The sequence below is a fragment of the Macaca mulatta genome, chromosome 12, assembly GCF_049350105.2.
Source record: "Macaca mulatta isolate MMU2019108-1 chromosome 12, T2T-MMU8v2.0, whole genome shotgun sequence".
Lineage (NCBI taxonomy): Eukaryota > Metazoa > Chordata > Mammalia > Primates > Cercopithecidae > Macaca > Macaca mulatta.
The window spans coordinates 108,439,322-108,452,128 of NC_133417.1; the positions used below are offsets into that span (position 1 = coordinate 108,439,322).

Genomic DNA, 12,807 nt, shown 5'->3' on the forward strand with positions numbered 1-12,807 from the left:
GTCTCAAAAAACAACAGCAACAACAACAAATTAGCTGGGTGTGGTGGTGCACGCCTGTAGTCCCAGCTACTCGGGAGGCTGAGGCAGGAGAATTGCTTGAACCCAGGAGGTGCAGGTTGCAGTGAACCGAGATTGTGCCACTGCACCTCCAGCCTGGCAACAGAGTGAGACTCCATCTCAAAAAAAAAAGAAAAGTGACCATTAAAAAAGGTGGCAGGCCGGGCATGGTGACTCACGCCTGTAATCTCAGCACTTTGGGAGGCTGAGGTGGGTGGAGCACTTGAGGCCAGGAGTTTGAGACCAGCCTGGGCAACATGTTGAAACCCTATCTCTACTAAAAATACAAAAATTAGCTGAGCATGATGGTATGCTCCTGTAGTCTCAGCTGCTCAGGAGGCTAAGGTGGGAGGACTGCCTGAGCCCAGGAGGCAGAGGTTGCAGTGAGCCAAGATTGCACCACTGCACTCCAGTGTGGGCAACAGAGTGAAACCCTGTCTCTAAAAAAAAGTGGAATCACCATTAAAAAGTAGATTGCACTTGAGAAAGTAATTACAACAAACCGTAGGGGTTTTTTGCCCCACCTGGATGTATAAACACTTTTAAAGGACATTTATTTATTCATTGATTTAATTAATATTTGGTTAATATTTATTACACACTGGGAAGGATGGTAGGTGATGCAAATTTAATGGTGAATGAAATGCAATTCCTGCCTTCAAATGGCTTATGCTCTCCTTGTTTTCTACATTACTTTTTATCATTCTCTTGTTAAATATTATTTTTTGAAAGTCTTAAAATATTTTAAAATTTCATCAAAACTTTATTTTACTTTCTTCTTATACTTATGATTGGCATTAACAGTACTGCAAATTCAAGAAAAGAAAATCTCCAAACCTGTATGTCTTGTTAGCAAAATTAAGAATAATTTCGAGCCAGGTGTGTTGGCTCACACCTGTAAACCCAGCACTTTGGGAGACTGAGGTGGGAGGATTGCTTGAGCCCAGGACTTCACCAGCCTGGGCAATATAGTGAGATCTCATCTCTACAAACAAATAAAAAATTAATTAAAAATTTAAAAAAATAGTTTTGAGAAGCTGATTTTGATGAAGTAATACATATTTTTGATAATTTATAAAATAAAGGAATCTGGTAATTTTGACATAACTGGGCCATTAATTGTTTGAAATGTACACATTGACATTAGACCAAAGACAAAATAAGCATAAAAGTCTTACATTATTATTACTGTTATTATTATGTGTGTATGTATATGTATGAGAGAGAGACAGAGTCTCCCTGTGATGCCCAGGCTAGAAGGCAGTGGCATGATCTCGGCTCACTGCAACCTCTGCCTCTCAGGTTCAAGCAATTCTCATGCCTCAGCCTCCGAAGTGGCTGGGATTACAGGCGTGTGCCACCATGCACCATACTGGGCTAATTTTTATATTTTCAGTAGAGACGGGAGGTTGCCATTTTGGCCAGGCTGGTCTCAAACTCCTGGCCTCAAGTGATCTGCCTGCCTCTGCCTACCAAAGTGCTGGGATTACAGGCATGAGCCACCACACCTGGCCGTCTTTCTCTATTGTTAATAACCTTTAAAGTGTTAATAATTCTGCTAACAATTTGTTTCTTTTCACTCTGCAAAATCAGTGTCTTATATATCATTTTTATTTTTTTCTTAATATTTATTCTTCATTTCTTTGGATTACTTTACACAGATGCGTTCAGGTCAGCTTTCTCGAAAATTGTGGGGATCGAGCAAGCGGCTCAGCCAGATTTCAGCTGGAGAAACTGAATATAATACTCAAGATTCCAAGTGACTGTTACTTCATTTTTCTGTTATGATTACTGAAACCTTATTTATTGCTTTGTTGCTTTAACCACATCTCTCAACTCTCTGCAATGTTGCAAGGCTTTTATCCCTGAAAATCATTTACAGATAACCACAATTTGCTGTGGTATATAAACTAATTCTTGGTCTATACTAAGATGTATTTGAGAAAATACATTTGATTTGATTTAGTGGCCTATTCCTAAAGGTCATTGTATCCATTTTTAAAACAAACCTAAAATGAGAAAATTAGGTTTAAATTGCTTGTTATTCCAAATGATAAAATTTAAGATTTTTCTAATAAAAGAGTACAGATAATGGGACAGTTGAGAGAGATGGCTTTAAATACATTCTTAAGTAATCATTTTTCTATTTACTGACCACTGTAATGAAAACATACCAATTTATTTATGGAACTCCTGATTGGGGATAATATTTTAAAGGTATCTGTTGCACACTTGGATTTTCAAAACTCAGTAAAAGTTACAGGTTTGCATAGTGAGAATAAAATAAGAATATTGAAACTGGCACATTAGCTAATTCTACTGCTACTAGCATGTTACTAATGAGAAGTTACTGAATTCTATTATTGTTCTTAAATAATAAAAATTGAGTAGAAAAAAGTGGAACTAGAGATACATTTTACAGATGTATTTCCTTAATGATATAATTAAGCAAAAGTGCTAATTGTGATTTTGACAGTTGGGTCTTTTAAGTAGCATTTGCAACACAATTTACATTTGCAAAGTTCAAAATTTCTTGACTCTTTCTTCACCAAGCAAATAATACCCAAATATGTTGAATTTTCACTTAGGATATCTGTGTGATTGATGAATGAATTGAAAAGATATACATAACTTAAAATAATCTTTTATATATAGTAATTTATAATTTTCTATTTCATGTTTTAGGATTATAGCTAATTTTATTATGTAATGTTAAATGTTAAGTTGTGCTTGATTATTAAGATCTTAAAGTAAAAGTCTGATTAATTTGGAGTTCAAAGACATTGTTAAACTTAGATTTTTTGTAAGGTTATCTTTTGAGTTGGGTCAGAGAGCTTTTACAACTACCAGTGTTAATAATCTGAGATTTCATGTGTTTGGGAGAACTTGTGAATCCCTCTGAAACTGTGCAGAGATTTTGTATGTTAAATGCATTTTCAGGAAGGAATGGTTACATGGCTTTCTTTAAAGGGATCTGTGACCAGTAATAATATTAGTTTTTGTTCCACAAATCATAGATGTCCTTATATCCAACTGTCTTCTCAGTTGAATTTTAAGAGAAATTTTTCCTTTGCAATTTCGCTTTCCTGTTGACCACAGTATCCAGTGCCCTTTTCTTTATAATCTTTTGAGTGAGTAAAAAAAAATTTAAGAAATAAAGGATTCTGTTTAGGGAAACTTTTGAATAGATTCGATTTGATGTGAGTCAGGGCTAATAAAAAGCTATAGAAGAATTTTCTTTCCAATAAGTAAAAATCCTCTGTTTTATTAAGGAAAAAATACCTATGTTTTAGGTAAATAACTCTGAAATAAACTGGTACAACAATTTTAAAATAGAACATATGTTAATGTCAAGGTATCTTAAGACTTCAGGAATTTGTATTGAAAAAAGTCTCAAAATAAGTTCAATAGCAATAATTATGATGCATAAATGAGACTGGCTTCTATTCATTTGTTTTATTTTTGGGGGGTGGGGGATGGGAGGTTTCAATCCAGTGCTTCACCCATGGTACCACCATGGCTATCTTTTTTTTAATCTTACAGTTTTTTAGGACATTTCAAGTCGGCAGAACTAACATGATTGATTTTTAGTTTTTAAAATACTGATTTTTTAAGAAACTTTTTCTAAATCAAAACCTACTAAGTTTTATTTTGTTATTTATCCAGAGATTTTGATGTAAAAATGCCTTCTTTATTTTTAAGGTTACTTAATACTGAATTTGAAAATTATTTTGGATGCTTATGAGTTTTCTAAAACTTAGATAATTAGAAAAAATGCCTACATTTATGATGTTTTACAATGCTGCTTTTTAGATGGAAGAAATAAGCAGTTTTTACTTTATAGTACAAATAAGTTTTGTTCACCATAAAATAGATATCCTACCTGGACTAATACTAGATGTACAAGGTAGTGGAATTATTTTTTATATTGTTTTTTCCAAAAAGTAAAAACCAGAAATGTGGGCCAGGTGTGGTGGCTCATGCCTGTAATCCCAGCACTTTGGGAGGCTGAGTCAGGTGAATCACAAGGCCAGGAGTTCAAGACCAGCCTGGCCAACACAGTGAAACCCCGTCTCTACTAAAAATATAAAAATTAGCCGAGCATGGTGGCACGTGCCTGTAGTCCCAGCTACTCGAGAGGCTGAGCAGCGCAGGAGAATCACTTGAACCCAGGAGGTGGAAGTTGCAGTGACCCGAGATTGCACCACTGCACTCCAGCTTGGGCAGCAGAGTAAGACTTTGTCTCAAAGAAAAGGAAAAAAAAATGTGGAATTTAGAGAAAAATATTTGAGAATACTAGCAACAGTCTAGAGAATAGAACTTAAATTTTATCTATCAAAATAAGCAAACAACTATTAGCTGAATAATATATTACTCATTTAAAGAGTATAGCCTACTGAATTAAAACTTACTAGATAAAATAATTGGAAAGAAGTACTTTTGAGGATTCTGGTATATTTAGATGTTACCCATAGAAATTAGTTATATATTATATAATGGAAGAAATGAACAGTATCATTAGAATGAAATAGCAGGTGGACATTTCAATTGGTGAATATAGTATCTCAAGTTGGCTCTTACAAAGTCATTATCTGGCCGGTTGTGGTGGCTCATGCCTATAATCCCAGCACTTTGGGAGGCCGAGGTGGGAGGATCACAAGGTCAGGAGGTCAAGACCAGCCTGGCCAACCTGGTGAAACCCCATCTCTACTAAAAATACAAAAATTAGCTAGGCGTGGTGGCGGGCGCCTGTAGTCCCAGCTACTCAGGAGGCTGAGGCAGGAGAATTGCTTGAACCCGGGAGGCAGAGGTTGCAGTGAGCCAAGATCATGCCACTGCACTCCAGCCTGGGCAACAGGGTGAGACTCCATCTCAAAAAAAAAAAAAAAAAAAAAAAAAAAAGTCTGTTATCTTTGCAGAACTTTTTATATGCTTTTGTTTCTTGATACTGGTGATGACGAAAATAATAATCTCAGCAGCCTGGTGATAGGGAGAGATTTATACCAAGATAATTATTTTACTTTTGGAAAGTGAGATCAAGTATTAAAAAATGTAATAGCTGTGCACGCTTAGAGAATAAAGAAGCTTTATAAAAAATTTTTTACAACTTTTCAATCAGTATTCTGGCATTACTCAGATAAAATTGAAAGAGAGAAGGAAAAAATAGATCAGGCATACAAATCAGGAAAGTGTATAAACATAAAGATTGGCCAGTTGGTTTAGTCTTTCTTTTTAGCCTGTGAAGCTCATGTCTGTTATTAAGAAGTTAATAACAAAATTAAAATATGTTAACTTTTTTTGGGTCACAGCGCAGTGCATCCTTTTGTAGAAGAAAAAATACCAAGTGTTCATTCTGTCATTAACAAGGAACACCAATAAGGTTTCCTTTTTTTTCTCTATTTAGGACATATTAAAATTATCCTTCAGAGTACTTGTATTGAAAATCAAGTTTATGCCGGGCGCGGTGGCTCAAGCCTGTAATCCCAGCACTTTGGGAGGCCGAGACGGGCGGATCACAAGGTCAGGAGATCGAGACCATCCTGGCTAACCCGGTGAAACCCCGTCTCTACTAAAAAATACAAAAAACTAGCCGGGCGAGGTGGCGGGCGCCTGTAGTCCCAGCTACTCGGGAGGCTGAGGCAGGAGAATGGCGTAAACCTGGGAGGCGGAGCTTACAGTGAGCTGAGATCCGGCCACTGCACTCCAGCCTGGGTGACAGAGCAAGACTCCATCTCAAAAAAAAAAAAAAAAAAAAAGAAAATCAAGTTTATGCTTCTGAAAAGAATAAGAGAAAAATTCTCTCAGAATTAGAATTCAGATTTGAAGGTTGAATCTTAACCTGAGACATTTTATATTTTGTGTGAAAAGGAGTGGTCAGAGGAAACTGTTAACTTGGATACCAGATTTTTATTTAATGATGATAGAGATATGACCTTTGCCTTTATGTATATTTTATATTGTTACTACTAAAGAGATCACTGAGGAAATCTTGTAATTGAACTTAAGGAAGTTAGCTCTTTTTATATATTTATAAAATGAGTAGCATTATCTTTACCACCTTTCCACTGAAAAGATGCAAGTCCTAGGACTATATTAAATATAAATATTTTAATCTTAAATAATATATGTAATATTATGGATGTCTGTTGGGAGCATGTGTGTGTAGAAATTGATCTTTTCAAATATATATAGATTTAAGCCTGTCTTCTGGAAACAGGTTCTTGAACGTATCTTTAGGATACAGTTTTTGACTGGGATATAAGAAATGAAACATGTTTGTTTGTTTCCTTTTGTTTGTTTGTTTGCATCATCAGCCATACTCATGGCTTATCCTTCGCATTGTTCCTCTCATCAGCTGAAACTGTTTCTCCCCAATAAGTGAGCAATCTTAAACATTTTCATCACTCTTAACAAAATCCATTCTCAATATTCTTTTTGCTGAATTCGTATATTGTATATACTCAACATATTATTTGTTTTAAACTTGACTCCATGCAGAGCATTGTTATGTAGAGTTTTCCTGTGTTTATCAGAGTCGTGTGGTATTTTTCTTGATGACATTAGGCAACAATATAGTGTTATCAGTCATCATTTTAATATGATTTAAAATGTGGACCACAGCCTGCCTTCTTTAATTTAAATCTAGGCCAAGCATGGTAGCTCACACCTAAACCCCAGCACTTTGGGAGGCTGAGGCAGGAGGATCACTTGAGCCTAGGAGCTCAAGACCAACCTGGGCAACATAGTGGGCCCCCACCTCTATAAGACATTAAAAAATTAGCCATGCGTGGTGGCAAGCACCTTTAGTCCTAACTACTCAGCCGCTTGAGCCTAGAGATCAAGGCTGAGTAAGCTGTGATTGCACCACTGCACTTCAGCCTAGGTGACAGAGTTAGACCCTGTCTCCAAAAAAAAAAAATTTTTTTTTAATTTAAGTCCAGCATTTTCTAGGCCAGTGGTTCTTAGTGGATATTGCAGATCAGACTTCTCTATGGAGTTTATAAATATACAGATATCTAGGCAGTGCTTTGGACTTCCTGAATCTCTTTACTTGATATTCTTGGTATTAAAAAATTATGTCTCAGGATTATTATGTTATATCTTAAAATTTTTTCCTGTATAGAAATTTGTCCATTTATCTTTGTAAACCAGATCTAATATTCAGACTTATTTGGAAATAAACTTAATCATTATCCTGAGAGACATTTTGTCTAAAATTTGCTTGGAATGGCTTTATTATCTTTGTTTTGCCTGCCACAAAAACAACCAAATTTCTTTTCAATTGAATTATTTTTATCATGAACTCTCTTTAGACTGTTCACATTTGAAAATTATAACTAATATTTGCCTCCAGAAAAGTACATCTGTGTTTAATATTAGTTCCTGGTGACTTTCAGTGAATGTTTTGCAAACTTGAATTAGGCAACATTTTGAAGAATAAAAAACATGACTAACATGCTAAATTTAAAACATAAAAGTAGACCTCTTATAGCCTTGAAGCTTGTAATCAATAGAATTTTCCAAATTAAAAGCATTGGATAAATTATCTACGACTTCCAATGACTTTTGCAGGTACAGCCTCTGTATAGAAATAATCTTTAATTTTTTATAGGTATAACAGAGAATAAAGCATTAACAGATGTTTAATTCCAAATAGGAAATAATTCTGTTTTCTGTGTTAAGAAATGTAAGGCCATCCTAGAGTATAGGAGTTACTTGATTTTCTTCTGTATAAAAACCTCATTTAAGGCCGGGCGCCACGGCTCATGCCTGTAATCCCAGCACTTTGGGAGGCCGAGGCAGGCGGATCACAAGGTCAGGAGGTCGAGATCATCCTGGCTAACACAGTGAAACCCCGTCTCTACTAAAAATACAAAAAGATTAGCCGGGCGTGGTGGCGGGCGCCTGTAGTCCCAGCTACTTGGGAGGCTGAGGCAGGAAAATGGCGTGAACCCGGGAGGTGGAGCTTGCAGTGAGCCAAGATGGCACCTGGGCAACAAAGCGAAACTCTGTCTCAATTTAAAAAAAAAAAAAAATTTAATAGTGTCTGTATTATCAGATTCTTATTTGATTATAGTAATTCATCAGACACATCTCCTTCCTTTGGTGGTTATCTCATTGACATTTGTCACACGTGAGTGATTTCTAAACACACTGCAGGATTTGGACCTGTAAAGCCAGTGGCTTTAGTGATAAGTAAAAGGACACATTCAACAATAACAATATTTATCTTTGTCTTAATGCCCATAATTTATGAACTGAAAATTCAGAAGGAAAAGAATAAATAGAAAGCTACTAATTCAGTATTTGTTTTTCATGGTACGGTTTTCATGTTTCCTTGGAAACATATTTTGCAAATATAACAATAATAGTAATAACACAATTTTGTTATTTAAAAAATTACCCATTCATTTTTCAAACTTGACTGTTAGTGGAGGGGTATATGTGTGTCTGTGTGTGTGTGTGTTTCCACCTATGTAATGGCTGTCTCATTTAAATTAATTTATAATTATTTTTCAGTGTACAGAGTTATTAGCTGCTTGTAATGCTGTTACAATGTAACATTGTAATGTAAGATGAAAAATTAGGATTTAGGTAGGATTTTTAAAAATTTATCAATTAAAAACAAACTACTTTTTAAAAGAAATCTTATTCCAATTGGACCTTTAAAATTTTTATTTTGGTAATAATGTATTTCAACTTAAGATGTATTAAAACTAGCAATTATCTGGTAATCAATGTACTAGTCAACATTAAAATGCTATTTTGGATTGTCTTCTTTTGGTAACATTCTGACACTAAGCATATGTGCTTTACAATTTAGTGGGCTGAACCTACAAATTCATAAATGCTTCTCTTTATTTTGAAGGAAAAAGATACTTGTCTGTATTAGACATAATTGTTTTGCTCTTCAGAATGTTAAAGTTATATTAATCACTAAACACTTTAAGAAGTGGTTCTGGTAGGATGATATAAGTAGTCAGACTTAATTGAAAAACTGTCAGCCTCTTTTTTATATAGGGATTAAAGAGAATAACTTTATTTTTTCCTTTGGAAAGAATAATTCCTTCAGAATTTTGGAATTTCGATTTTCTTAGATGACTTTTTATCGATTTAATTATGATAGTTTCTATTTTTCTTCCAAAATTATGGCATGTTATAGTAGATCTTACTATTAAAGATCTTTTATATTTTGAACTGTTTTTTCCTATTCTGCTTTTTACTACTCTCAAAGACTGTGATTGATGCACAACATCACCAAACTTTTTTTGTGGCTAACTGCTTATTTTATAATTAGCTTTACATAAGAAAATGTCTTAGGAAACTATGTGGCTGGTTGGTTCCATTTAGAAACTCTTAACAGGTATAGCTTTCATTCCACCAATTGTTTGCTTTTATAGACTTGGAGCAAAAAATTTAGCAAAAAGTAATCATATCTGGCTAGACAGCCATTTTCTCTCAGATTCATTGCTATAAAAATGAATCTACTGAGGCATAAAAATATGAAACATATTTAATTCATCTCTTTTGTCAGTTTTTCTAGGACTCCAATAGCATTTCAGTGTTATAGAGAGTGACAGTGACTTGAATGCATGTATACGCACGTAGCAATTCAGAGCGAAATAACTAAAAATTCAGAATGACTTTTTTTTAAAAGTACTTGGAAATTGTGCTGCTACTTAAATATTGAAGGAATTCAGAAAGTTGTGTATTTATCTTAAAATGTTCCTTCTCACTTATTCTACTGGAATTGACCATGAGAAAGAAAATATTATGCCTTATTTATATCTAATTATTGACTGTGCAAACTGTGACTCATGGATATTTGTATGCCCCCCAAAAATGTTTTAAAGTTGAGCAATTTTTAATAAAGATGTATAAATAATTTTGATTATTATTCTCATTGTAGTTAAGTTACTGTTAGTTTGGTGCAATACATTCTTTCCTTCCTCATCCTTTTAAAATTAAATATATATGATGTATGTTTTGTTTTATTACATTAAGTGCTATTTTTTAAAAATTTGTTGTATGTATATGAGCTAATATTTGATTTGTTTCTGTATAGCATGATTAAAGATAATTGAAAATTTTGCACTTATTTTAGGCCCTTGGAAATTTGTATTCCGACACTTTTTAAGAATGTCCATTTATTTTGTACATAATAAATTAGCTTTGTATATGAAAATGGGTTTGAATCAAATAAAAAAAAGTGATGTTACTTTCTTCAGTTGATTTGTAATTCTCAATTCATAGAGTCTGATTAGAACTTATCCTTGGCTAAGTTATTTGGGTAGACAAAAGATTGAATGCAGTATTTGTTAATTAGAAAATTGATCACTGTTTCTCATATGAGCAGAATTTCTTCTGTAGTCCTATATGCACAAGTTAAATGTCAATTGACTATTTTTTGTCATATTAACAATGGGTATTTAGCCTTTCATTTTAGAGCTACCTTAAAAACACTGTTACAGGCTAGGCACAGTGGCTCATGCCTGTAATCATAGCACTTTGAGGGACCAAGGCTGGAGAATGGCATAAGCCCAGGAGTTCAAGGCCAGTCTGGGCAATATAAGGAGACCCTGTCTACAAAAAATTTAAAAATTAGCCAGGCATGGTGGTGTGCACCTGTAGTTCTAGCTTGAGCCCAGTAGGTGGAGGCTACACCGAGCCAAGATCACATCACTACACTCTAAACTGACTGACAGAGAAATACCCTGTCTCAAAACAAAAAAACATTGTTTTAGTTTTTCCCTTAGCAAATAATTATATGCCATAAATCTCCATTTGTAGTTAACCAAATAGTATATTAGGTTGAATTTTTTTAACTTACATTCTTTCATAATTATAATATTTAGGGCCAGTCGTGGTGGCTCATGCCTATAATCCTAGCATTTTGGGAGGCCAAGGCAGGAGGATCACTTGAGGCCAGGACTTTGAGGCTGCAGTGAACTATGATCACACCACTGTGCTCCAGCATGGGCAACAGAACAAGACTCTGTCTCTAAAAATAAAATAAAATAAACCTTTTATCCAGTCAACTTTGACAATCTAAATGCTGACCTAATCCTTCTGGTATTGTCAAGATTAATAGAATCTAATCCATAATAAGACAGAAGCCAATCTCTGTTCCAGGTTCTTGTTTGTACTTTTGTCTCTAGATCCAGAATAACAAAAGAACAGAGATGAACATTAACCTTTACTAGCACCATCCATTCACTGTACTACACTTTATTGGAGACGCTTCATTAGAATTGGAAACCCTGCATGAATTCATCTGGTAAGATTTCTTAGTCACTGGACAAAGCCAAGTTAGTTAAGACTGTCTTGCTTCACATGAAAAAATGCTCATCATCACTGGCCATCAGAGAAATGCAAATCAAAACCACAATGAGATACCATCTCACACCAGTTAGAATGGCGATCATTAAAAAGTCAGGAAACAACAGGTGATGGAGAGGATGTGGAGAAATAGGAACACTTTTACACTGTTGGTGGGATTGTAAACTAGTTCAACCATTATGGAAAACAGTATGGCGATTCCTCAAAGATCTAGAACTAGATGTACCATATGACCCAGCCATCCCATTACTGGGTATATACCCAAAGGATTATAAATCATGCTGCTATAAAGACACATGCACACGTATGTTTATTGCGGCACTATTCACAATAGCAAAGACTTGGAATCAACCCAAATGTCCATCAGTGACAGACTGGATTAAGAAAATGTGGCACATATACACCATGGAATACTATGCAGCCATAAAAAAGGATGAGTTTGTGTCCTTTGTAGGGACATGGATGCAGCTGGAAACCATCATTCTTAGCAAACTATCACAAGAACAGAAAACCAAACACTGCATGTTCTCACTCATAGGTGGGAACTGAACAATGAGATCACTTGGACTCGGGAAGGGGAACATCACACCAGGGCCTATCATGGGGAGTGGGGAGGGGGGAGGGATTCCACTGGGAGTTATACCTGATGTAAATGACGAGTTGATGGGTACAGCACACCAACATGGCACAAGTATACATATGTAACAAACCTGCACGTTATGCACATGTACCCTAGAACTTAAAGTATAATAATAATAATAAATAAATAAAAGACTGTCTTGCTTTTGTGAAACAAGTTCATAACACTATTCCAAGCATCAAATAAATCTGTTTGTTTCACACAATGATACTGGAGCTTATATTTTCTCACCATATAAAACAGCTTGGGTTTGAACTGTACAGTTTTTTTTTTCAACCAAACACACATCTAAAATACAGTATTTGGCCTGGGAAACATAAACCCTTTCTCTACAAAAAAAAAAGTCAAAAATTAGCTAGGCACAGTGGTGCACAGCTGTAGTCCCAGCTACTTGAGAGGCTTAAGCCCGGGAAGTCCAGCTGTGTGATCACACCAGTGCACTCAGCCTAAATGACAGAGCAAGACCCTGTCCCAAAAATTTAAAAGAAAATACAGTATTCATGGGTTGTGAAACCCGTGTGTATGCAGGACAGACTTTTTATTTTTGTTTGTTTGTTTGTTTGTTTGTTTTAGCAGAGACAGGGTTTCACTATGTTGGCCAGGCTGGTCTTGAACTCCTGACCTCAAGTGATCTGCCCGCTTCAGCCTCCCAAAATGCTGGGATTACAGGAATGAGCCACCACGCCTGGCCAATGAAGGGATTTTTTAAAGGCATAAACCTATAAGGAGAAAGAAAACAGGAGAGAAGATGATACAATTTTGGGAGTTGG

General features: G+C 35.3%; 1 protein-coding gene across 3 annotated transcripts in view; it reads left to right on the forward strand.

The window, feature by feature from the left end:
- The window catches only part of NBEAL1 (neurobeachin like 1), a 207,187-nt gene extending 202,864 nt beyond the window's left edge, over positions 1 to 4,323 (forward strand). For all 3 annotated transcript variants that reach the window (XM_028830998.2, XM_015110738.3, XM_028830996.2), the window contains one exon: positions 1,719 to 4,323. In XM_028830998.2, coding sequence (XP_028686831.2) covers positions 1,719 to 1,820 — 102 coding nt within the window. In that variant the 3' untranslated portion in view covers positions 1,821 to 4,323. The remainder of the gene's footprint in view (positions 1 to 1,718) is intronic.
- Positions 4,324 to 12,807: the final 8,484 nt, after the last annotated feature.